Raw genomic sequence first — 27429 nt, forward strand, 5'->3', positions numbered from 1 at the left:
AGAAAGAAAGGAAAAGCATTGAAAAACAAAGCAGCGATTCCTGTCAGAATACACACCAAGTAAGTGTTTTGCACTAGAACTGTAAATGACAAACCAGTGGAGAGTGGGAGCCAGATATGTTCACTGGTGAGTACCACCAGTCACAATATAGACCAGCTTTTTTCCTGAATTGTTCACTTTCAGAATTAGAATTTTATAGCAAACTAAGGGAGTGGACTGTTCTTTTCTCTCTTCAGTTCTCCTTTGAATGAATATATGTTCTTTGTGTGGAATTCTGCAACTGTGGTTGCCATTTCAGATTTCAGTTTAATTGCATAAATAGTACAGGAAAACCATCTATGCCTCTAATAAGCAGTCCAAAATTAGTTCTCTGTTAATTATCTGACCTTCAAGATTGAAAGTCAATGTAGTAAGTAAAAGGGTATACTCTGGAGTTTGGCTATAATTCTGATTCATATAGATATTTCTTCCATAGCCTTGAAGAAATTTTGGCCCAATTAAATCTTTAAGTGATATTTGGATTCTGTACTTGTTCTCAGCAGACTGAGTAGTCAGAGAGAAAGAGCAGTGTTTTCCAGAATACAAACAGTAAATTTTTTCCCATGGAAAAAAAGATATCTTAGACTGCAAATGAGATATTTGATCTTTTCTGTTTTAAAGATTCAAGTCCTCCAGAAAGCTGGCATGTTTACCTCTAACACCAGTAAAATAAAAAATGCACTTGTCATTACCCCACATGGGGATAAGAGCTGTGTGTGTGTGCATGCTCATGCACAATTCTGGGAGCTGTTGTACAAACACATGACTGTTTCATACACATCCAATGGGTATCTTAACTGTGTTTGTGTTTGCCACCCATATTAAAATATCAGTGGTCTCACACTGGATACAGTAGATAAACATTGTTTTTACAATACATTATGGGAGAAAATCCAAGAATATGATGTCATCAACAGAGCGATGAGTCTGCTGTGTTCAGGGAGGGGCAGTAAAACCATGAGTTAGACTCATTCATACTGGAGAAGGAGCTGTTCCCAGAGACGTGTTGCACTTCACTCATTTGTATCTGCTCAGTGGTGAATTTTCAGTCAAGGTAATGTTTTTTCACTTCTATTTCATATGAAAAGTTACTATTTAAATTCAGCACAGTTTTTTGCTTCTTGGAAACCACTTCTTGCATTCTTAATTGTTTCTGGTTTAGTGACAAGAGAGCTGATATTGCTATTTTTCTAGGAAAATGGAGGAGAAAAATAATTTTTGCTAATGTGATTTTGTAACTTGTTGGGTTTTGCAGAGCTATAATATTTACAGAAAAAATGCTTTGTTTCATAGTGTCCAGTGTATCAAAGCCAAAGGGACTTCACTTGTCACAGAGACTGTCCCATGTACTGGAGGGTAAGGATTTCTGCTATGCAGATGACACTTCATGTCTGTAATCACACCATAGGCACTGTTTCTTTCATCTCACAAAAATAATCAGAAAGTACAAGCAGCTAACTTTGGTTTTGGCTGAGAAATTACCTACAAAATAGCAGGGGGAAACCAGGGCAAATTCTTTTCTGTACATACTGATAATTTTTTCTCTGTTTATTATTTTGATTGTAAACTTTGGTGGGCAGGATGTGGAAGTGCATGTGTGTGTACCTTACACTGCTAATCTGTCTCATCTGCACTGATTGAATGGCAAAGGCTGAACCTTTGAAACTTATACTACAAATAAGAAAGGTTTTGGATGACATTTAAGCTACATTATTAATTTATTTTTAAAATCTGTATGCAAATAAAAAAATCAGTAGGAGCTTGACTTTTAAGGTGCTGATGAAAACAAAGAGCTTAGTAGTGGTATTGTAATTAGAATAACAAAAAATTGAAATATATGCTATACTTTTAGCTATTCATTTTCCATTACTCAGTATCCTAAGTAGCTCTCTTAGTGTAATAATAGAAATAGCCATAAAGCCAAAAGTGTTCAAATAGGCAGCCATTAGAGTTCTTGTTTTAATATTTTGTATGTAATCTTAGAGTTGCCATCCTCTAAGATATGGGTACACTTTTATCTTTTAAACAGCTGTACATATTTTCCTAGAAACCAGAAGACAGTTATGTAGGTAAAAGAAATCTCTTTTTCCACATGAATCTTTCAGATTGAAGTATCAGCATATTGAGTAATATCAGCCATATGACTTTTATCTAGTCTCTGAAAATGTGCAGTCCTTAAGAAAAAAATTAAGAGAAGTGTCTTAGCACTCCAGTTTCATTTATAGATTTTGAAATGTATTTGTCTTGTTTTCAGTGTGAATAGTGAAAACACAAACAGAATGGATAAATATGCCCAAGTTAATAAGGACCTTGGAATAGCAGATCCCGAAAATCTTTGTCAGGTTTTTCATTGGGCCCTTGAGAACATGTGGGAACAAGATTAATCAAGTTACTCAGTGTTACCTGAACATTTTGTTCCAACACTCTAACAAAAGAACCAGCTTTCCTACTGACTTAGCGCTTCCTGAAATCCCATCCTTGCACAGTAAAACAGCTTTAAAAATTCTTGTAGCTATTTAATATTTCAAGTATTTTCTCAGGCAGAAAACAAAAGTAATTTGGGTGAATTTTAGGACATTCATTATGAAAACCCTAAAATTTATTGTTTAAGAACGGCCAGTGTTTGATAATCTGTTTTTTATTAAAAGATGGGGGTAAAAATCTCTTAGGCACTCTAATTCCACTGTTTTTAAAATCACAGAAGGAAAAAAAAAATCATATTACAAGTCTAGGAACACTTATCAGAGAATAGAGCTTTGCTTTCAAAACAAGTTCTCTCTCAGTAACCAAATCAACTGCAAAAGTACACCTGAACCCATTAGCAATGCTAATCAATATAAAGTTGAAAATAAGGAACAAGCAGAGAAAAACATTGTTTAGCTGAAATGTCCACTTTAACATTATTCATAAGCCCTGTTCTCTTGTCACTCGTGGCTTTTTAAACCTCCCTCTCAAGTACTCCGTAGAGAGGAGTTTTCCCCTACCTTATCAAAAGGCTTATCTTCCTTCCTTCTTGCATTTTGTACACGGAGATGGAAAGTTCTGCCTCTACCTGGCTGAGACACGGCTGTAGAGGAACAGAGTGCTTTAAAGTGCAGACAAAAGCTGTCCTTTGCCAGCCCTTTCTGGGCTGTAGCAGTTTGGTGGCTGAGGAATCGCGCCCTGGAGCAGTCTTTGGGTGCTGACCCACGAATGGGTTGGAGGCACACCTGAACCAGCCTCTTCCCTTGGCCAGGTGCCCTGAGCAGGGACACAGGGACACAGGGACACAGGGACACAGGGACACGGGGACACAGGGACACAGGGACACAGGGACACAGGGACATCGCAGCCCTGGCCTAGCAGGGGGAAAGCACACAGCATGAGAGCAATGCTTTAAATTTGGGCCTCGCAGGTTGGCTGCGCACAGATCAAGCTGTAACTCCATGTGATCACCACAGTGGTGACACCTCGTTTACTTAGAAGTCAAGCTAATGAACTGGGACTGAGGGACTCTGGGCATGGTCCAACACCCCACTTAGGAGCTAAATGTTGGAGAACAGGCACAAATGAGATGCAGACCAGAGAAATACAAGGAGCAAAGTTGCCTGCTAAAAGCACTTCTCTTCAGTCTGATGATAGGCAAGTCAAAGCTACTATATCAAACTTGACCAAAACACTTCAGGACTTTTGATGTTCCCTGAGTGGGTGGATTTGATTTACTTTTGCTGCTTTGATGTATTTAAGTCTCCTACATGTTAGCTCCTCAACTTAATTCAGCAAGGTTGGGTTGATTTGTGTGATGATCCCTGCAAAAAAATCTGATCATACAGGTCTGCAGATTCAGGAGCTTTACACACTAAGGTATGCCAGAATGGTGATAGTATTGCAAAAACACAGTTCAGACTATGGTTAACTGGCAGAGAATGAAGCTTTCAAAATGCAGAAATCCATTTTTCTTGTCCATTTTATCTGAGATTACAGTTAAATGCCACAAAAAAAAAGTGAGTGATCCATGGTAGAGAGCCAGGTCTTTTTAACATTAACAGGATTTATGTATGCATGCCCAGAGGCAGAACTGGTCATAGGTGCTTTTCCTCCTGCAGTTTTCCTGGCTTGGCAGAAAGTCCCTTTGGGACTGCACCCCAGTGCAGCCTCTTATAACCTCTGCCATGGTTTTAAGAGTTCCTATCAGCTGTCTGACTGACTGAAGGTCACACAGGGCTGGCTGCTGCTCTGGAGAGTCATGGGTTACAAAAGAAGGGCAGCAGGTCCCTCTACCCACACACATGGAACACAGCGATGTGCCCTTTCCTGATGTGAAGGATAAACTCCCTACAGGTAGTGGGCAGGCAAATAAACTGGAGGTGTTTCATCAGGTACTTTGAGCATTTTTATAAAAAGTAACTGTTAGGCATTCATAAATCAGAGTGGGACCTGATCCTTAAACAAGTAGGACAACAGAAATATTGCAGTACCTGTTGCTAGATTTTGGCTCAGTCTGCATACACCTCTCACCTCATTCTGCAGCAGTCTTTCCCTGTAATAAGTCATATTCTACACTCTGTATTATATTTGGATTCTGCTTATGTTAGAAGCTCCTTGAGGCACAGCCTGTGCTTGCAAGACTTTATCACATTGACTATCCCCAAAGCCTCTGGCCATCAGTGTAACACAGACAGCATGGCAGTGTCCCCAGAGCTGTGCTCCTGGTCCTACCTGCTAGACAGCAGCAAACATCTCACCAGGAAAACAAGCAGATGGAGGCACCGAAAAAAGAGATACAAGTAGCTACACAAGCTAGTTCGACTGAATGCTTGCAGTGTCCTCCAAATCAGCATCAACAGAGTAATGACAGATTATAGAAGATAAGGTGTTAGGAATATATCAGCAGAGATGAACGACTTGCTCACTGGTAGCCTGCTTAACAAAAATATTATTGACACATCCTCTTGTTCTGGCCTCAGTCTCCAAGAGGGAAAGGTCTGTGAAAGGCTGATTTTCCTAGCTGTGAAATTAGGAAATTACAAACATGTATGTGATACATTTTCCTTTACCTATCACAACAGGTAGACCTGGCTCTGGGACACATAATATGCTCGAAGTCAAATTCTAGCCTTTGTAACTGTACAGCTTCAGTTCAGCACTGAGTTCAGCCAATGAACCTTACAATCAGCAGTGTCACCAGGGTGTTTATCATTACAGTTTCATCTCTGTCTGACACCTGTGCTCAAGGATGAATTTTTCTTTCTTTATTTGTTCAGATTCAGGCATCTAACACAAGCCTACCTGACACTGTCTATTCTGGGGAGCCCTCCCATGTGCTCCTCATGCAGAATCCTGTTTTACCTTAAGACCAGCTTGCAGATTGCTGTTCACCTTGGCATCACCTAGAGAGGATTCCTGTGCCTGGTCCTACTAGTGCTGGGAGTGCACACAAGCCACTTTCTCCCTGAATGAACAGCAAAAGAGCAGGCAAAACATGTGAGGCACTGAAGGTGACCAGGAAGTGTCTGCTTTGTGGAAATTTTCTCTCTATATACATACACAGACATATATCTATATATCTACACTCACAAACACATATTTAGAATTATTAGAATCTTGTCAGGGAAGTAAAATACTTGTTCCTTTGCATATCTATGCATCCCTGTCCTGCCCATTGCTAGGGGATGATCCTACATCGAACCTCCATAACTTTCCTCCCAGATTTTTTACACTGTGCTAAACAATCATTAAATATTTTCATCAGACATTTCTGATGTGTGTATCTATTAGGATCAAAACATCAGTTGCATTTTTAAATTTATTTTCCTTTGCCTGGACAAGGATGTCTTTTCTTCTCTCAGTTAATGCCAAAATTTCCAAGTTATCAGGAGCTGGGACTATCCCTCAATGGGCAGATAAATAAGCAAAAGCTTAGGGTTAAAGGGTTAAAACCCTTATCTGCTTCCAAGCCTGTAATCTGCATAGAGATTTACAGTAAATAGCAAACTCAAATAAGTCAAAGAATTTAGAATAGCTATTTACCAGAACAAGGGAACCAGTTTAAAACTAAAGAGCTTTCTCCATGCCTGTATTTTTTTTCTTCTCTGTGAGTTGCAAGTTTATTTTTAAAATGATAGTAGTGCAATCTGACTAAAGCAGTTATAATGAATCAGACATGAATGCAGATCATGAATGGCTGGGATATTGTCCACAGGAGTTTTAATTTATAACATACACATTTTTTTAAGAACAGCATGTGGAGGCAGGTCCCATAAGACAACTGTGTGCCTTCACCTTCTGATTATATCCTTCCTCTGAGAAACTTTTCTTTTTTTTTTTCTTTAGAATAGTCACCTTATAGCTCATAAATTCCAGTAAGCTGGGTCAGCAGAAAGGACATTTCTCAGAAGTAGAAGGAAGTAGAAGTAACAAAGTGGAGTCAGTTTTGTGTAGGTGTTTCCTGCAACACTTTATGAACAATCTTTTTTGGAAATGTAAGAAGGCAGCAATTCATTTTCTTCTATAATAGATGTAGTCTACAAATTGGCATTTAAATCATGCTGCAGCTCATAACTGTACAGGATGAGACATCTGAAGTTCCAGACTTCTACTGTTCTCATCGTGTATTTCTACAGACAGGTTAAGTAGCTTCCACTGCACGCTTTCCTCTCTGGGTTTAAAAAAAGGGCTCAGTGGAATATATTAATAAATTTTGTCTTAGAATTAAAGTACTTTGGTCAAATTACTTTTAAAAATCACAGAGAAGTTTGACTTTAAATACAAGAATTAAACTATTTCAGATTTTAAACTATTTTGAAGCTGGGTAAAATATGGATCCAAATGGTGTAAACTACCTAAGTTTTCTAACATTTTAAAATGAAAATCCCAGATAAAGCACCCATAAGCCTGGCATATACCTGACTTAGGTAAGAATCCTTATTCATTTGGTTTGGTTTGGAACCCTTTACCCTCTCAGGAAATTAAACCCTTCTTTTTCCCTTCTTTCCTTTCTTCCATTTCAACATTAACATAAACTCCTTCTTCATCCTTCCTTTCTTCCCAACAGCAATGCTTCTCCTCTGTTTCCTTCAGCAGCATTATGTTCCCTTCCAGAACTCACATCCACTCATTTCCCCTTCACTTGTTCCTGCCCTGACATCCTGCCACGAGCCTTTGCTGCCTGCTGCAGAAAACTGTCATACACAATTCTACACAGTGCTCCCTTCTACGGCGCTGGCAAAAGTGATGGTACACAAGGTCAACAGTGACACGGTTAACTTAAATCCCAATGTTTTTCAAAATTAACAAAGCTGGTCAGAGGACAACATTTCTGTTCCAGAGGAAAATTGGTGAAGGGTCTTGATATTTTTAACAAAAGCAAGAAAACAAACCATAGATCAAATGCACACACTAAGGATAAACCTGTCTGGGAATGGGGAGCACTAAAAAGGGATTTTGAAAGAGACATCTTCCTTCTTAAGCAAGTGCCTGAGGGATAAACTCTAGTGAATTGGGCAGTTGCAGTCTCTGGGTTTGGGTTTGTTTTTTTTTAAACTACTCCACTAGTAAAGATATTAAACTCTTTGCTGGCCAGAGAGAGTAAGAGTGGATCTGGGTCACCCGCTAAACTGTGAGCAGTCAGTACATCACCTCCTTTGTTCAAGATAAGAAATGACATCTTTAAAATATTTTCTGTTATATTACTCAAATATTTTGTGAAAAATCTTTCTTTTAAAATAAGTTTCTCCAGAAATGTTCTGTTTTGATAGTCATTTTAGTAGGAAATGAAAATTCCCCTCCTTCAGCACTTTAAAAAGTATCTCCTACATAGCTGTAGTAATATGTGAGTTTACGGTACCAGAAAACATGATCCAGCAACTGCAGCAGAGCAGAGGGGTTCAGAACCACCCCTCCTCACCCTGCTGGCCACTCTGCTTTGGATGCAGCCCTGGACACAATTGGCTTTCTGGGCTGCAGGTGAACTTATGTCCAGCGTCTCATCCTCCAGAACCCCAAGTCCTCCTTGCCAGGGCTGCTCTCCATCCCAGCTTGTGTTGGTATCAGGGGCTGCCCCAACCCTGGGGTTGAAATTCCTTCCCTCTGGATGCATCCCTTCCCTCCAGTGTGTCAGTCACCTGCATCACACAACTTGGGTCATTGGCAAACTTGCTGAGGGTGCACTTGATCCCACTGTCTGTGTCAATGACAAAGACATTAAATTTCGTCTTTGTGTTAGCTTTGGGTTCTAAAATAGTTCTTTGAAGGAGCTATGGCATATACTAAGGAATCTGTCTCTCTAACTAAGTTGTTACCCTGTATTTTTTTGTTGGGTCTGACATTCTGGAAAGAGCAGATAGGACATATCTTCTTTGTGAGCACCAGTGCTCAGAACCTGTATATGCAGAGCGAAAAACAAACTGTCTGCACCAGGTCCCAGCAGGGCTCTGTCATCTCCTGTTGCTAACAGAGGGATAACAATAAATTAATGCACAATTTAATTTCAACACTGGCAAAGCATGAAAAGGCAAAATTAAAATTGAAATCAAAACACTGGCTGTTGTAAATCAGCACTGTAAATTATACTACTTCTTGGCTGGAGAAGTGTCCAGAACCTTCAAGATCTCTCAGTGTTGAAAGTCATATCCATGTTTGTACAGTTCAATCACCAAATTCCTGTCAGCTTGCATTTGAATATTTAAGTTCTAATAGAGATAGGGTGTATTCTTACTAAAGAACTGTCATTAGAGTTCCCCTGGGTTTTCAGTAGAAAAATAGGCTCCATTTGTATTATATCTAATTACTGTTACTGCTGTTACTATCAAGATAATTGCAATACAGTTTGAAGCTCATTATAGTGTGAATTACACACCATTTCTAACAGTTACATCTGTGTTTGAGCTTTTCTCTACAATATATAAAGTGTTGTGATTTCTAGCCATGCTATCTGAAAACTGACCTCTTTCTCTTTGCAAATATTTCATGTACTGGCAAAGTGAGGAGCAGATACACGAAAATAATATGAAATGACTGTCCCAGCTGCTCAAGAAACAACAGCATAAGAGGATGTGTTTGACCTAGGAAGGACAAGGCAAAATGGCTTTCTGAAGTTTAGCATTTAAGAAATGAGGCACATTACAGACTAGGCTTCTCCTTGAGAAGGGAACTCACCATTGCTTGCACTGCCACATTCTGATTTTAGTTTTTAAAATAATTTGAATTTTAAAATAAACAAAACACTCAAATTCTTTAATAAAGACAACCTGTCATTTAGACAATGAGCATAATGTCACATTTTTATTGCCTTCCATGACAAAAATCAGTGAAGATAGGGACCGTGTTCTGTGATGATCCACAAGAAATCCTATTCAGGAGGTTGACAACTGAGATTAGTGTAGCTGTTGTCAGAAGTTCTAAATTAAACTAGGACCACCTTCAGAAAGGTGTGTTAGAGGTGCTAACCCAAATAACCTGGGAAAATATCCTTTCTTCTGAATTTCACCTGTTCAAAATTTCACCTAAGCATTATATAGTTTTAGTTAGACACTTTTAGCCTGTTCTGTTGTCAGAGCCTGAAGTGCTGTTAGGAAACTGCACCATTACTCAGTGAAGCTGTCCATATATCCCTGTGGTGAGAGGCATTAAGAGAACACAAGGCATTATTACTGATTTACAGGGAGGACAGATTCTGCCTGTGATGCCTTCTGTACTAAGGGCTCCTCTGCCTGCTCAGAGCCATCAGTAATGCTCAGCAATGGAAACAGCAGTGGTGGCTAAAACATCCAGCTGCTGGCAGGGATGACTGTGTAGCTGCAAATGTGGTTTTCAGACACAATGTGACAGGTTAAAACCTCTTTTATGTTTTTGCTAATTACAGCAGAGTAAAATCATCAGTTACCTGTATGATAAGAAATGAGGAAAGCAGTAGCTGTCAAAGAAATCATTATTAGATTTTGTGACAGCAGCCAGTCACACATACTGTGAGCTTCTTTGGGAGCTCTTTGCTGCTGGAGACAATTGGTCTTTCCTCAAAGGCCACACCTGTGAAAGACAGTGCTGAAAATGTGCAGGAGATGCTGTGTTATTGCAAATACATGACAATAGTGTAAATATTATAGTGACTGGAGGCACTCGAGATGGCAAATCTCTTATTTTTTCCTAAATAGCTGCCAAAATGTCCTCAAGGTGCTAGAAGTAAAGTGCTTTCAGGGCACAGAGCCAGTTCACATGAAAGGCAAATCTCTCCATTAAATATTTAATGCTCAGAGGGACCAATACTGACAAATACTACTAGGCCATTAGACCTTCACATTTTACAGTCATGAGAACCTAATGCTGTTACCCAGGGAAAAGAGCAACATTTCAGTTGCTAAGAGAAAGGTGTGGCGGAATGGGGCTGAGGAGGTCTGGTGGGAGCAATTCATCAACGAGCAAAGCTTTAGAGGACATCCACGTGCACGTCAGGGAGGCAGCCTTGAGTGGAGGCTTGTGCACTGCCAAACAGCTCTTCTGTGCCTCCACTACAGCAAAGTGAATAAAAGAATCACTAACATTCCTGGGGGACCGATATGCTTCAGGACTTACAGCCTTTTCCTCTTAACATTCCTCCTCTGAGACTTTATAATATTGTCCACCTCTCCCTGCAGAACATTCCTATTGTCCTCTGTAACGAAGACATCAATCAATTTACATCACTGGCATGGTTCATCTGTGCTCTCCTGTCTTCCATACTGAGATCAAGACTGTATCTAAACTAGATGAGCCCCAAGATCAGTTTTAAGAACGCACACTATGAATGGCTCAGTTCCCCCACCTCGAATGGCTCGGTTCCCCCACCTCATGTCCCAAAAGCTGTCATCAGCCAGGTGAAAATTCACCTTTTTCTTTTCCAGGTTAGCTGGTTTTGGCCTGGCTTTTGCAATAGGTTTGAGCTATCTGGGTTTCAGGAAAGGCTGTTTTCTAAAGCAGGAAATTCTTGCTTTAAGAAAGAAATATAATTTAAGTGCACAAGGTAATCTTGATATGATCACTAGCATTTCATTTCCTTACTACTGGAGTCCTTAGCTATTCACTGGGCTCAGGGTATTGTCCACCATTTGAGAGGCACATTGTACTGTTTGATACCATCAGACCTGCTATTTCACATGGTATCAGACTCCTGCAATGGATATTAAATTGCTCTCACAATGCTAGTGTGTTAAGCACTTAATTTTGTAGTGGTGATGGGGTACAGCAATCCCTTGCCTACAGCAGAGAATACTTGTGGCACCTGCAGAGCTCGGGGGAGTAGATACAACCACCTTTGACATTTTTCCAACCTGGAAAAATGCCATATTTGCATGTATTTCTACATGCCATATTATAAAACTCATTTATTTGTCTTTGTGCTTCAGTTAATTTGTGCAAGCTGTGATCATTCAGCTTTGTAGTCAGACACCATGAGTGCAAAGTGTTAAGGGACATACAAGATTTCTGCCCCTGGACAAGACAGGGCTTCCCTGCAGTCACTGACACCCAACAGGGAGCCCAGTGAGGTTCCTGGGGCCAAGGCATGTTGTTTTCACTCTGAGCACTGCTTTGGCTGCTTCTCTCACTGCACAACTGTGCAGTTTGCATTGCAAGACAGTTCAACCAGGGGAGATATCATCAAGCTGGGCAATGAACCAGGAATGGGAATAAATTCTATTAATATATATGTCATCTTCTCAGCAACAGATCCAATGTCAAGCATAAACTCTGCAAATCTTAAAAATGTAAGCAAACCACAGTCTGATTATAGTTACTCTTCACAGGAGACCTTCCAGCTAACAATAGAAAATGCAAAACCTCATTTTGAACCAAATAGGAAAATCAAGTAAACAAAACCCAAAAAATCACAAGTCAGACATGGCTGCAGACCTTAAGCTCAGAGCTTGCTGAAAGCAAATGATAACAACAAATTTCAAGGTAGCAATATGCAAGAGTAGGCTGACCCAAGATCACATACATGTGAAAACACAGAGGACTGGTAAGACTCGGTGTCAGAAGTGTGATAAACACATAAACACATGGGCCTGACAGGGCTCACCTTCTCTCTGAAAGAGCAGATATAGCCTGTGACTCCCCTAGCCCTAGCCTGAACTCTAGGTGTGGGCTGAATCTTACTCCATGCATGGCTCCCATGAAAATGTTCTCAAAGATGAATTGATGTGGATGACTGCTCTTCATTGCTGCTTTTGCAGTCCCACTCCTACTGCAGCTCCTAGATTTCTTACTCTCTTGACACTAACCTAAATGCTAATTGTTGGCTGAGCTCTGGACAATGAGCAGTCATGGTTTTCCTTACCTGTTCTCATATGGGAAATGCGAAAAGAAACAAACCAAAATATCCTGCCAGCCTTGCAGGGTGAGCTTGTGGTCAGTTTTCTCCTGTTTTAATATTTTCCTTCTCAGTTGTCAAAACATTTTAAGCAAACACACTACAATACACACAGAAAAGTGTAGATCTGGCTGTGACTTGTGTTGTGTAAGATTTATGTGCTTTGCTGCTAGAGTCAGAAAGTTATCACCTTGGTTCAGGGACACCAGGCTGTGGAGCAGAGCCACATTAAGTCTAAGGGAGCAGGAGTTGGGTGGGTCCAAGAAGATCAAAATCCTCAAGAACTAAAGAGAAGAGTAGCAAGTATTCACAAGGAGAGGGAGAAGGAGTTGTGAGATTGGCATTGTAAACCTCCAAACTGATGATATTTCCAAAGATGGAAGATTCAGATTTGATATCTATTTAAGTATTTATACTAACTGGAAATATCTTCATAAAGATAAATACTCTCAATCAACATTATTCAATAAGCTTGTGGCATCTACACAGGCATGTGAATCACCCAGTTTCCAGATTTTATTCCAAGTTAAACAGAATAGAGATTTGGAAATAGATCTTTCATCTGCCTAATGACTATAAAGAAAGGAGCAAACTGGCAAAAGAGAGGAACAAATGGAATAAACAAATTTGTTTAACATTTAGATTTAAGACCTTCATATATTTAATTTCTTCATAGACATATACTGTCTTGAGAAAGCTGGAGATGGGGAAGAAATAACTCTAAGTCAAAACAGCTTAAGCTTTCTAAGCTGTTTGAACAGCAGAGATTGAAGTGTGTACTGGGAGGATGTGAAAGGCAGTGATACTTGTTTCCAGAGCAGTTAAAATTCTTTCTCTGCTCTGGAACTACAATTATAAAAGTGGCTGAGAAGTACAGGAAGTTCTACTTCAGGATAATTCTGCTTTATTTACTGACCCATCATGTACAAAAGGGATGGGGAAAGCTGCACAGCATTAACATAATAGAAATCTTCAGGAAAACTAAATGCTAAAGCAGGTATTCAGGTCTAAATTTAACTGAGGGAATTGTTGCTGTGAGCACATCACCATGCACATGTTTTGTAGGTATCACATTTTCAGTTCTTGATGGCCCCACAGTTGCAGATCTCCTTTATTTTTTTTTTTATAAACCCTCTCTAATATTAGCAGAGGGTTTATCCTCATATTTCATTGTTTATCTTCATATTTCATTTGTTCATCCAAGCTGTGCCTTGCTATGATATGTTTTAAAACAACTCTAGAGCAGTGTTCAATGGATTTGGCATTTCCTATTACTTATTTACTCACACTCTTCCCTTTGTAATTTAACGATGCTTTGATGCAGCCTTTCTCTGCAAAAGGAAGGTCCTCACTCAGTGTATCACCAACAGCAACATTTTCCTGGGATATTTTCTACAGGCCAGGATCTGTGAAAGATTTCCATTCAAAAGGAGTTACATAGATCCAAAGAAAAGCCCAGTGAGTTAAAACATGCAATAAAACTGCAACTAAACCTTTATGGCAAGAGTGCTCCATCTAGTCATTGTGCCCACCATGGTCCCATGGGATGTGCCCATGTAGCCTTGTAACAGCTCATCTGAGAAATTTTCACAGGAGATACTGAATTCACTCACTTTTGTAAAGTAATCTTAGTAAAATTGCTCATTTAGAATGACAGAAAATTCCAGCTTTGGTGACATTTGCAATATTTTGTAAGTCATTTTAATAGAAAAGTTTCTAAAATATTGATGGCAGCAAGTCAGAGGTCAAACATTGGCTGACTCAAACATCATCACCAGACCTGAACTAAAGCAAAACTTTATAATGAAATTAGTTCTTTCCCTTATACCAAGGTCCTGAGATCAGGACAGTACTTCTCTCTGAGCTAGTTCATATTTTCCTTCTCCTTCCAGTTCTCACCACAGTCCAGCCCATGCTGCTCTTCTCCATTTCAGTTATAACTACCTAACATAGAGATAACTTTTATCTGAGTCATCACAGTTATTGCCTGAGCTCTGTAAAGAGCATTGAAAAATAACATTCCATGTTTCTAAAGCTAAAAAGTATAGGAATTTTTTTTTTTAGGAAATTTTAACCCTGAAGAGTTTAAAATAAGTATATTCAAGATTTCCACTTGGAAAAAAATATGTTATGCAAAGGGATTTGCATAAAAGTTATATATAAAAAATAGGTTTTGCGTTGCACTTGATTTGACTTCTGCTCTTTCCACACCTTTCTTTAGCTGGAATTGCGTGGCTTCATTTCCCACACAGGGAGAAAATAGTAGCCTCTTCTCACCGTAGTTTCATTGTTATAGAAATAACTAACAGAATAACTTTCTCCCTGCCCACATTTTTCCTAACATAGTTGATGCAGATACCTTTAACAGTAACTGTGGAGCAATAGTTTCTTTTCATGGCGTGCCTCAAGCTTACACAACAAATAATATCTAAAAGTTACACTTTTGAGAGGTAGCTCCTCTGTATGTTGTCTTTACTGTCATGATTTTCTGGCTAGTTATGGAGCTGATTTGTTTTAAAAAGAATTCTTTTCTTTTACAAGGTTATTTTTGTCCCAGGCGAGTTCCTGAATCTGTTTCAACATGAAGCCTCATGAACCGCGAGGGCAGCCGTAGGGTAAAAGGGACAGTGAGGAGAGAATGAAAAGAGGGAAACCTTTAAGTTAACACTGCCACAGAAAGTGTCCACTGATCTACAACCTCAAATGTAGTAAAGCCCATTAGAGATTCATTACACACAGATTAGAAATTAAAAATTAATGTTGTGGGATCTGTAAAAGCAGAGCGTTTTAGGAATGTTTCCCACACTTCTTCTACCTCTCCAAAATAACTCATGCCTCCACAGTAACAGAATTAAAAGGGCATTCAGAGAATGTTTCAGAGATGCCACAAGAGTGACACAGTTTTACCTTCCAGTGTTCTTCCAGCTAAAGATACAAACCCAACCCATTCTGAAGCCAAATAAAAGGGTATGAACAGTCAGTCCCACTGGGCCTGGATTAGGTGGAAATAAAAGTATCTGTGAACTGGTGATAGATGACAAAGGTGCTTTTTTTTCAGGAGAAAAAGTTTCAAGAAGACCAGGCTGAAATAGAAGCTTTGAAAATAAACCTTATAGAGAAGGTATAGATTTATAAACAGGATGGGTTACCTGTATTTTTGTTGACATTAAATTCTGAATGCAAGGATCTGCCACTGAAACTCAATCTCCCAGGACATCTTTGACTTCTTGCTGAGCAATGCCTCTGCTTATGCCATCCCACATGTGCATCAGGCCTGCTAGACCTGTCAGTGTGGCTGAAGAATATATGTGTTGAGATTGTTTTGTTATATTCTATTATTAAAAAAAAAATACTAAACTAAAAAATACACCTTTTCCTCAAAAATGGACATTGTCCGGGAACCAAATCCTCCAAAGCTGTTAAAATAAACTTCTCTCTCCTTGGCCAGCAAATACCTGTCTGATGGTCACAAATGAGGCAGTTTAGGGGACACCACTACAGCCTCCTAACAACTTGCTGGGCCTCTCAGGTTTACAGTCCCAGCTCCTGAGGGCAGCAGGGGTACCTGCATGGAGTCAGCAGGATCTCCAGGCATCCTTGCACAGACCACACTGCAGAAGACCTCCCTTACCTTCAGCAGCTTTTGAACTCCAGCTATCTCCCATTTCAGTCACAGCAGATCTGTCAGGCTAACATCCTTTTTTCCTCTCGTGGCTCTAGCAGCTCCTGTGTTACATTTGATGTAGATTTATATTAACATGAAGAAGCAAGGCTGCCTGGCAAATAGGCACCATCAGGGGACACTTGGCTGCCCAAGCTGGGCTCAGAGATATTCAGGAGGACAAACTTGAAAAATACAAAGCGTCAAAGCAGGCTGGGCTCTGCATAGAAACAGAGAGTCAGAGCAGAGGCTGGAGCAGCCCTTGATATTTCTTTCTCCAGCTGACGCGTCTTCTAAAATATCACCATGTCAGAAGCCAGCCAGTGCCTCTCAGTTTGCAGCCACTCACTCAAACCCATAATTTTGCTCCCATCTTTTCCTCTCCTCTGTGCCACTGAGCCCCAGCCGTACGTGGAGCTGTATGTGTGTATGGCAAGCCAGCTGTATGTATCCAAAAACACTTTTGGCCACTGACAGCAATTAATGCAAACCAGGTAATTGTAAAATTCTGCTAAGGATGCTACAGTCTGGGTGTCGTACCTATACTCCACACACCCTGCTAAGACAACTCTGAAATTAATGGAAAATAAGGTGGCTTTCTAAGCAACTTTCATCATGGATGATCATCCATCAAAGGAATTCTTCATTTGGAGAAGACTACTGGGGCCTTGAGCCCACTCTGTCCTTGCAAATTAGACTGTGTAGGAAAACATCAGGACTGTGTTCCTATGCTTTTTAATATTCTCTCTTTTGCTCCAGCAATCAACATTATAACAGTTAACATCATAACAGCATTTATCTGCTTTAGGCTCCACCTCTTGTCTCTGAGGACTAAATTAACAAGGTTAATATTACAACAATCTCAGTATATACTAATTACAAGTTTCACATCTTGTTTCTACAAAACATGTAATCAGTAAAGTCACAAAAGCTGTAAAATATACATTACAAAGTCTCTCTCTTACTCTCACAGAGTAGATTGCTGCAGGTAACATTGAAATAACCTGAACTCTTATTGCACATTTCAGAACTTGTCCATGTATAAGACATGACTGAGACCGTCATGAGACATTTAGTAATTCACTGTATGAAAATGTTTAGCATAGTACAAGGACAGATTAACACCAGCAGCAATACAAATATAGTCATGAGTTCAGCAGCTGTAGGGCTTCACCCAGACCCAAAAGAGATGATGAGAAACATTCACCTGAAGCAGCATTCCATCTGGGGAGTAAAGCAGTGCTGGAGCTTTCATTAACCCAGTAGCAGCATTAACATTTCCCCTCTCCTTCCCTTCCTTAGCTCATATCTCTTCATCCTTAGAGCACTTTTTGTTCCAATTCAACATATTCCCCTCCTTTTCTTTCAAGAACTTCTATAGGCCCCAGCATGTATTGCTGTCACATGGAGATTTTTCCCTCCACATTCTAGGATTAACCACTCTGCTGGACTCTAGGTGTTCTCCTTGGCTTGCTGATTAACTCATGCCTGTCTTCTGGCGTGCTCCCTCCAGAGCCGTATGTGTGGGTCAGTCCTTGACCAGCAGGACATCCCGTGAGTTTGGCAGGAGACACCAAGGTGCCCTGGTGATTGCCCAGCCCTCAGAGTTTTAGGCTATGGCACTGGTCACCAACACCTTTTTGGGGTCCATCTCCACCTGCCTGTAATGACAGTCCAACAGCTGATTAACCCCTTCCTCCCAGTCCCTCTGCAAGGGTTCCTCATTTGCAGCATTGGCAGGATCATGCCAACACGCAGAGTGTCCCCATGAGCCGGCCCCAGAGCCCTCCTGCCTTGGCAAGGGCAGTGTCTGCAGGAGACACAGGGCTGCTTGCCACCAACTCTGTCCAGGCCATGACTGCCTCCCACACAGGACACCTGTGAGTGCCCAGTTTCACCACCCTGAAACACCCTCCACCAAAACCGTGCCATTTGTTCCCAATGCTATTAAAAAAATACTCCAGAACAACACAAGATAATGACTGACAGTGGGTTTTACAGATTGTCAAGGAGCAGGTAACTCACAAAAGGATGTGAACTCCATCAGGTTCAAATTCAGCCCCCACAGGGGTCCCTCAGAATCAGTAATGATAGATTACTTCAGCAGGGCAGTATTTCAATCAAGACTGCCACATAAAATTTTATTGAAAGTCCCTGCTGAGATATTAGCTTGTCTTGCATTGCACAGAAAGTACTTGTAGAGAATGTGTGAAAGAATCACATTTATTTCCACCAAAATATGACAAGAAAATAGCAAATCACTGCCTTCTCTAAGCTGTGGCTTTGTCAATCATAATTTATTCAGCAATCACATACTTTAAATGAGTCTCCTGTGTGATATAGAATAGCACTGAGCACATAATTTTAACCCTAAACATTGTAAATTGATAATTAGCATTTTACCTTGTTCACTCCCCCATTTCTAGCAATGCATTATGGAAGCACATGAGACTTGACCAAGGAAGCAGGTTGGGCATGACATGGCCAGAAGCCCCATGTCATGGACTTGGTGACATCCTAGCTAGTCTCTGCACACTGTTCCTAGACCATAGTAATATAATATAACTAACTTATTTTAAAGAATTCTAAGTCTTTCCCTTCTAAAACTAAAATCTGAAAGAGATTAATTGCAGAGAAAATACAGATAAATCAATATGCAGTTTTGGAGCTGCTATTTGCTGTAAATTAAATTCTGTAAATTAATGGAATGAGGGAAAATCACAGGAAAAGCCAACATGGCCTTTGTGACAACTCTCTGAATTACTAATGCTCATCTTGTTAAATATGTGCATGCATCCAACCTCAAAGTGTAAAATAATGCACTTACAATTTATTTTTTTTCTGCTGGTTCATAGCCTATGACCAACAGAAAAAACAGTTTCTGATAATTGCATCAGGCAACAGAACGTCTTTATTCTCAGATGACCTCTTGTTGGCCATCCATTAGTATTTCACTTCCTATTTTTTTTTACAATGAAAAGTGCCAGCATAGAAAGAAAGGGAGACTTGAAACTGCTGTTTGCAGTTTGTTAGTTGCAGCTCTCACATCCACACAAGTTAGGCTTTGAGATATTTAAGTGCTACATTTGTGTTTTATTAACACAAACTACACAAAATATGACCATCATTTTCCATCAATTCTGCAACCAATAGCCAAATTTCTGTATCCATATTAAGGACTGATACTTACCAGTCAACAATTCCAGCAACAAGAAAACAAGTTGAGAACCCTCATCCTTTGAAGAATTGCAAGTGTTCCCTTTTCACTGCCAAGTTATGAATTGAATAGGACAAATGTCTTAATTAAAAATACATTTGAAAAGCTTCCAATCAAATGATAATATAAACAGTGGTGATTATAAAGACCTGAAGAAAAAAGAACAGAATTTCCATCACTCAGTCCAGAGAATTATATGTACAGATCTGGGAAGCCAATCTTGCATTTGAATAATATCTCAGCATTCATTATCCAAGAACACAGCAACAAGAAAACACAGTTAACATTTTATCAGTAGTGAATGATGCTGTACACTCAACTTCTGTTTGGTTCTAATAACATTTAAGTACATATCTGATGTTTCTGCCCATAAATAGCTCCCTGTATGATCTCAGGCTGTTCTGATATGTAGAATGTTTACTGTATTCTTGTTTTCAGACTGTGCTCTTGCACCCAAGCTGGCTGACTGCAAACAGATCCTGGCTAACAGGATGGCCACTGGCTCTACCAAATTGCCAACCCATCCACTGCACACCTCTTAAAACTGAGCTCCCTCATGAAAGTTGTACCATTTATCTCTTCTGTGACTTGGCTGCAGAAGGAGACTGTAACACAGAGACAGAAATACACAGACAATTCCAGTGGGAAGCTGAGAAAGGCACACTGCTGGCCTTCTCATCGTTCTCAATGCAAACTAGAGCTGCAAACTAAATGTCTGTTTATTGTACAGTCAAAATATTTGGGAAAATATATGGTGTTCTTTGGGGAGGAAGCACCACTGAATTCCACTCAATCCTTGCTCTGCAGGGGAGGGTGTAAGATGTTGCAGGATGTGACACAGAACTAGCAGTTTTACCATGAGCGACTTGAGACACCAGGTACTTTAGGAGACCATGGCTAATGAAATAAAGAGATAAGAAGACAAACTAATGATGAACATCCTCAACAAATTAACAAAGGCTTGCTGCAGCACAGTCCTAGTGAATAAAGTCTTCTAAATGTTCTCTTCAGTTAATCCATTCATAACAATATCTGTTGTTGCTACATCCCCCCTGTTTTACTTGCCCAAAGTGCGTCCAGGCAGTCCATAGCAATGTAGTCTGTAAAACATTCCACAGACACACCCAGTGTCTGTGAGAAGAACCCAGGGAACTGTAGGCCTGTTCAAAAGCTACACTTCTAGGACACTAGGAAAAGCAAAAGACAGCTCTTCATAATTTCTCTTTTGCAGCAATGAGCTAGATGTAGCAATCTTATGTCACCTGTTTTTTCTCTTCACAGAAATGGTTTCCATCACAACTGAAAATGTTACTCAGCTGTACAGCATGACCACTCAGGAGCTCACAGTCAGTCCAGAATATTTCCACAATAATTCAGGAGTGAATCAGACAGATCAGTATGAATGTGTTAATGCAGATGTATGGAAATGGCTACTGGATTTTCAGCCTGGATTTCTCTGGTTTATATTTATTTTGGGATCAATAGAAAATTTCTTTGTACTCACCGTTCTGTGTTTCCACAAGAGTAGCTGCACAGTGGCAGAAATTTACCTAGCAAACATGGCATTTGCTGACCTATTGTTGGTCTGTATTTTACCTTTCTGGGCCATTAATATTTCTAACCATTTTCAGTGGCCTTTTGGCCTGTTTCTCTGTAAAGTCATCAACATAATGAGTCACATGAACTTATATTCTAGCATTTATTTCCTGACACTAGTGAGCATTGACCGCTACCTGGCCTTGGTGAAAACCATGTCTCTTGGGCGGATGAGACGAACCGTCTGTGCCAAATGGAATTGTTTTATAATTTGGACATGTGCAATGTTCATGTGTTCACCTACAATGGTGTTTCGAAATTTGCATTACTTTGAAGAGCTCAACATCACAGCCTGTGCTCTTCTTTACCCAGCCAGTTACTGGGAGCTCACCAACAACTGCTTGCTGAATATTGTGGGGTTTGTGATCCCACTCTGTGTAATTACCTATTGCACTGTGCAAATCATCAAAGCCCTACGAAGCAGTGAGCTACGAAAAATGAAGGTAGTCCAGACAGAGAGGAGAGCCACCATGCTGATCCTTGCTGTTCTCCTGGTGTTCATCATTTGCTGGCTCCCGTTCCAGATCACCACATTCATGGACACAATCCGTTACTTCTCACCCACTCTCAAATGCCTGGCAGAGATCAATGACATACTGACCCAGATAGCCACATACTGTTCCTTTAGCAACAGCTGCCTGAATCCAGTCTTGTATGTGATTATTGGGAAAAACTTCCAGAAGAAGGCTGTGGAATTCTACGAGGGCTTGTTCACAAGGAGGTGCAGAAAATTACAGTCTGTGCAAATGGAAAACTCCCTGGACACTTTAAGAACTTCCATTTCAAGTGAATACCCAAGGAAAAAGTCTGTTTTGCCATTACCCCAATAGCATAATTTTAGGAAATCCTTAAAGGAAGAAAGGCTTCTAACATATCAGTCTCCACTCATATCCATCTGCTATAGGTCCACAGAGTAAAAACATGGTAGTGTTCATTACGTGAGGGAAAACAATGGTTTGTTCTTAATGAAAATTCCATAGAGACCTGCTTCTAATGTTAGTGGATGTTTTTCATGATCGAATCCAATTTTGTAGCTTACTTACTTACTTACTTATTTTCATGGCTGAATGAAACTTGGCACACATTATTGGGAATGTTTTTCTAAGGTGTACATAAAATTCTCTGAAGAGAGCCCCAGTACAGAAGCTGTTGTCAGGATTATGCAGCTACGTATGGCCCCCCTAATAGTGAGTTAGATAAGATGTTTGATCTGGGAGGGGTTTGCATTTGAGTAAGTTCTCTTAAGTGAATCCGGTAGGATGCGTTTTTAGATGTGGCCATCCTTTTGGCTTTTAATTTCTCTTTTCAGTGATCCAAAACCATCTGATTTCTTCATTGACAAGCAGTGCCTTTTTGCAACTGCTCTGGCTAGTTACAGATTTACACAAGAAAGTACGTATGAAAAGTAGCTGAAAAAATGGTAAAGCAGTAGTGGAAGGGGACCCACACCCGTCTGCATGAAGTTAGCTGGGATTTCTTCGTAGAAGATTCTTTACCCCTTCTGCCTTGGAGTGAAAGCATTCACTTACACTTTTTGAGTGAGTGAATGCTATTTATATTCATGCTTACGCTTCAGCTCAGAGACTCAGGTTTTTAGTACTCACAAAGCATAATTAATCTTATTCAATGGATATACAAAAGCTCAGCACAACTGGTATAATCTCACAAACAGAAGAAACTGAGAATATGAAGGAGAGCATTACCTAACTACATTAGAAATCTAACTGAAGATAACAGGGGTCTTGAAAGCTCAGAGTATTCAAGAATGGCCTTTTCAGATTCTAGTAATACCTACATTTTATTTGTAGAGTTAATCTGTGAGATTTTAACATGAGATTGCTTTTCCCCAATTGGACTGTATTTTTGAGATAATTTGATGATACACATAAAACCTTCATAGTGTACTGAATTGTCAGTATGCACTTTAACCTCTAGGAACCTTGATCAAAACTGAGTGGAAGATGAAGTAAGATATGCTGAAATTAACAGTCTTTGTTCTTTTCAAAGCACTTAAGGTTACAGCTTTTAAAGCTACCAAGGGAAATGGAGTTTGGTGACATGAGTAAACTCAGATGGCAACTACATGGTCTTTATCCATCAGAGTTTGAATGGAGAAATAAAGCTCATTTAAAATGAGAAATTTGTATTAAACCTTCAAATAACTAAACCACAAAGTAGAAGTGTGCAGATGTGATTTAAAGACTATGGGAGTTAGATCACTGTATATGATTTATGTGCAATTTCCATGGTTTTCCTTTGACAATCCTATGTCATAAATACTTCTATTTGCTCACCCTTTTTATTGTCTGAAGCAACGAGGACAACTATGACGAAACACTGAAAGGCTTTCTGTCATATCCAGTGTTATCATACTGTCTCATCCATGAGCGTGCTGTTCATGCAACCCTTACACAAAAGGAACTCCATACAGAGGTTACTGAGGCAAAAGAAGGTATTTGTGAGTATTTGGTACTGAGTTGTAAAATATAAAAATCTTATTATGGTAACATCACATTAATTTAAATAATGTAAATACATAGGCACTTTTTGGTTTTGTTTTGTTGGCTTTTTTTTATGCAGTAAGCATGTACAAAAGAAAATAAAGTACTTTGAGAAATGAGACTTCCTGGAATTTTCTTCTCTAGCCTGTATCCTATTACTAAGGAATGATTTGTCAGAAGTTCAACTGTTCCAGATGCTTACTTCACTTCCCATTACACCAAAGGAAAGTGAGCTGAGAAAACAGAATTTTAGCTACTTTGAGATCTTTCTTTTCAGGGCCCATTTCTGAGTGCTCTTGACTGCCCTCTGTCCCTTTGGAAGTTTAAATCAGAATTAAGGCAGCTAAGAGTACTGAAACATTTTTGGTAGCTTTTCTCTGCCTGCTGATAGCTCAAGGTCCTATGAAGACACCAGCAACAATGGAAAGTCCCTGTAGCAGCTTCTGCACATCACAGAACAGATAGTGTCAGCTCACAGACTATTTAATTCACATTTTACTGACTCTTCAGTGTGATGACACATTTGTGGTATTCACATGCACCACTTATACACGCAACAAAAAACCCCGAGAAATAAAGAGTAATGTCCAAGCTACATTTGACCTACTGACAGTTTCCAGTCACACTTGGCTCGGCTGTGTTCTTACAGAAACATGAAAAAATATGAAGACTTCTGGTAAAATGAGGTTAGACTTTGTCCTGAGAATTTCAGAGATGAAGATGCCAGACAGTAATCATATATTTTCATTCTTCTTTATCCTGCCTCCCTCTTACCTCTGTTCCTAGCTTCTCTTTTACTGAGACTGGCACAACTGTTATCAAGACTTTATCAAGACTTTAACTGTTATCAAGGCTGTGCAAAGAGCTGGCTCCCCATTCAGCCTGACAGAGGTGAGAACCACGGCCAGAGGAAGGGCAAGGATGACAAAATCCAGATGATATTTCTGGCCTTCAGCATTCACAGGCAAGAATAATTCTGATTTCTCTACTCTCTCATTTTTCAAGTGGCTTATTGGCTTCCTTTGAAAGGTTAAGAGTTTAAAAGCTGTTATACAAGCCACTGATGCTTGCTGCAGACAGGAGAAAGTCTTTAGACAGGGTTTCAGTGGAGGAGTTAGGATCTTGCTTCAGATCTCACAAATCCCTAAGCTGTCTTTAGCCATTGAATCACCTTTTCATTCCATTCTTCCATCAGCACATTGCTGGTTTTTTAACCTATATTTGCTCCTTCAAATTTGCTCCTATTTTGCTGTTTCAAGCTCTAAAGTGTAGTTAGTAGGGCTTGATTATTACCACACTGTGGTAATAAACTGTGATGGTACCAGGATCATTCTTTAGGAATTGTAAATAACTGCATCAGAGTTTAAGCTCTCCTTAGCAATCTCTATACTATATGTGAGGAAATCCAACTAAGCAGAAGGAAGAGTTTTACATCAAAAGATCATCTCAAAAACCTTTCTGCTGTCTCAGAGGAGATGAACAGTTACAGAAGATAATTAAGCTGATTTGCCAAACATTTCAATAATGAAAATACAATCATTAAAACATACTGATCCAAAAATTTTGTCCCAATCATTAAAGACTCTAGCCATCTTAAAAGGAAGATTTTTAATGGCTGGAGTGCTGGACCAAGAGCCAAAACTCTGGAGAACTTTGGAAATTTTGATATTTGTCTACCTTGTAATGTGTGTGATAATTAAGCAGTCTTACCTCTAAGTTCATCAACATGTTTGTTTAATCATTCTGATCAGAGAGATCCAGTTAGCATTTGTGAATTCTTCTGCAGCTCTTGAAAATATTTACTTTCTGCAGGAAAGTCTGCCTAGACGGTGTGATTAAAGACCATTCAAGCTTAAAACATAAATAGATATGTTTTTTACAGTAAAAAAAAACCAAAACTTAACTATTGACTTATTGACTCTTCTAGATATTTTTGAACTAACCCTTCACATTCTTTCAATTCATGGTCCATTACCTCTGTGCAGACTCTGAAATGCTACCAGATCTTCATACACTTTCCATATGTTGAAATGAGGAATGAAGTTGTAAAGACATAATAAATTAAATCCCCTTTCTGTATAAAGTTACAGTTTCTTCTATAGACTTGTTCTAAGGTCTTTAAATACTGGAGCCACTGCAGTGCCTATTCACATTTTCTACTGAATGCATAGCCTTCCAGTTTCAAATCTCTCTCCATTACCAATATATGTTCCAAATACAGCAATGAAAAATAACAGAAAATAAGAAACTAGATTTGCAAAGAGGACTTGGATTTGCAAAACCAGTATTTTGATCCCATTTTGACGTGACGAGTTTTGTAAGATTTATTTATCATATAAATTTAAGATGCAGCTGCAGTTTTTTATTCAGTCTGTGAGTAAATGTGGAACTTGGCAGATCCTAGAGATTCATGTCCAAGCAAGGACAAATTCCAAACTTCTTGTTGCTCAAATGTTCTTCACTATGGAAAAAATAACTTAAACACGGAAATGCAGTAGTGTAAGCAAAGAGGAGGCTTTGGAAAGTCTGTGACGAAGATCTCCTGTCACATTGCACTTACCTTTATGAGTCAGTGTGAGATGGGCTGTTTCAAGATTTTCCTCCTGCAATTTGTTAGGATTCTTTACATAATGTGTAATTCACAAATTACATGTTGTGTTTCAAGTCTTTGCAAAATTAAAATTTTACAAGATATTAAAAAAAAAAAAACCAAACATTTAATCTTGAGCCATTTAGAGTTTTCTCCATTGTGATGGTGTTAACTGGAACGTTTTTGTATATAAATTTTATCACTGTTTGCATAACTAACTAATTATCCTCTAATGAATAAAAATTTGGAATAAAAGTATTTTTCATTATAGGGAAGTTTCATAATAAAGCCATTCAGCCTCCCCTGCCTTTTCATTTTAACTTAATTATCAAACAAAAATGGACACAATTGAATAAGAATTGAGATAGATGGTGCATATCTTGGTTAAGTAGCCAATGAGAGGAATGCTTTCCTATAAGTAGATAACATTCCTGTCCCATGACAATTTTTCTTTTTCTTTTTTTTTTTTAATTGAAAACACACATTGTTTACATGGCTATATTTAAGACAGATTTGCATGCAAAGTCTGAGAGGCAAGATATTATCTTTTTAGAATATTATTCTAATGAGTGGACAATCAGAATAAAAAAGATAAAAATTATTTTTAAACAACCACTCTCAGGATACTTGGTCCCAGAAAGCAATCAAAAAAATAAGAATCTTATTTTGTTGCAAGCCTGAGAAAGTACAGCAGTCACCATGAATATTACTGAGAAGTAATATTCACTGAGATTCATGCCCTGGACACCTATCATGGGGTGCAAGAAACAGTGCTTTTCAAAAAGAATGGAAATGGGGTTGAGCAAGGTTTGTGTTTCAGCAGCCATCCCCACCTACCTGTACTGCTTTACCCCAGCTCCTCTGCATGGCTTCCCCTCATGTCCAGCAGGGAAAGAAGCTCCCATCACAAAAACTGAATTCTAAGTTTCTCCCTATGTGCATTGGCACAGAGAAGGCTGTTAATGACATTATTATTATTATTATTTTTTTTTAAAAGGCATTCACACAATGGAACTTTTAATTGCCAAGGACAATTTGAGAGCTTTAATTAGAGGTCAAAGGATGACAAGAGTCACAACAAATGGCTTGTATTATTTCACAATGAGAATGAAATATTTCACATGTCTTGAAAATTACTACAGCTGACATTTGGGAAAGTTAAAAAAAAAAAAATCCTGGGGCTTTCTTCCAAAATGTAACATCATACACATGGTGTGTGGCCAGCAAAACACTCAGGACAGCCCTCAGTCACCCAGTTGTGCCTCAGGATGCATCTTTGAATTCTCTCAGTAACCTCTGTACTGCTGTTTATCAACTGTTTCCAAATTTGAAACTTTGCCTGGATTGACAGGAAGGACAAGGTGTAGGTATGCCTATCTTTTTAAATGTATTATCTTTCTAAAAATCATTTCTATATTTTATATAAAAAATAATCTTTTTATATATATTATTACATATTATTATTTATATATAATAATTTTTAATATAAACAATAATCTTTTG

General features: G+C 39.1%; 1 protein-coding gene across 2 annotated transcripts; it reads left to right on the forward strand.

Annotated features, from left to right (window-relative positions):
* Positions 1-964: 964 nt before the first annotated feature.
* On the forward strand, positions 965-22844 carry BDKRB2 (bradykinin receptor B2). Of its 2 annotated transcripts, XM_015632181.3 has the most exons (3): positions 965-1093; positions 1333-1395; positions 20521-22844. In XM_015632181.3, the coding sequence occupies exon 3, from the start codon at positions 20523-20525 to the stop codon at positions 21663-21665; it is 1143 nt and encodes a 380-aa protein (XP_015487667.1). In that variant the 5' UTR covers positions 965-1093; positions 1333-1395; positions 20521-20522; the 3' UTR covers positions 21666-22844. The 2 variants fall into 2 exon arrangements, with proteins under 2 accessions (XP_015487667.1, XP_015487668.1); XM_015632182.2 differs by lacking the exon at positions 1333-1395.
* Positions 22845-27429: the final 4585 nt, after the last annotated feature.

Source organism: Parus major, chromosome 5 (assembly GCF_001522545.3).
Source record: "Parus major isolate Abel chromosome 5, Parus_major1.1, whole genome shotgun sequence".
Taxonomy (NCBI): domain Eukaryota; kingdom Metazoa; phylum Chordata; class Aves; order Passeriformes; family Paridae; genus Parus; species Parus major.

Excerpts from the sequence above, each read along its gene's own strand:
- BDKRB2 (XM_015632181.3), top strand. The coding sequence starts at position 20,523 with ATGGTTTCCATCACAACTGAAAATGTTACTCAGCTGTACAGCATGACC.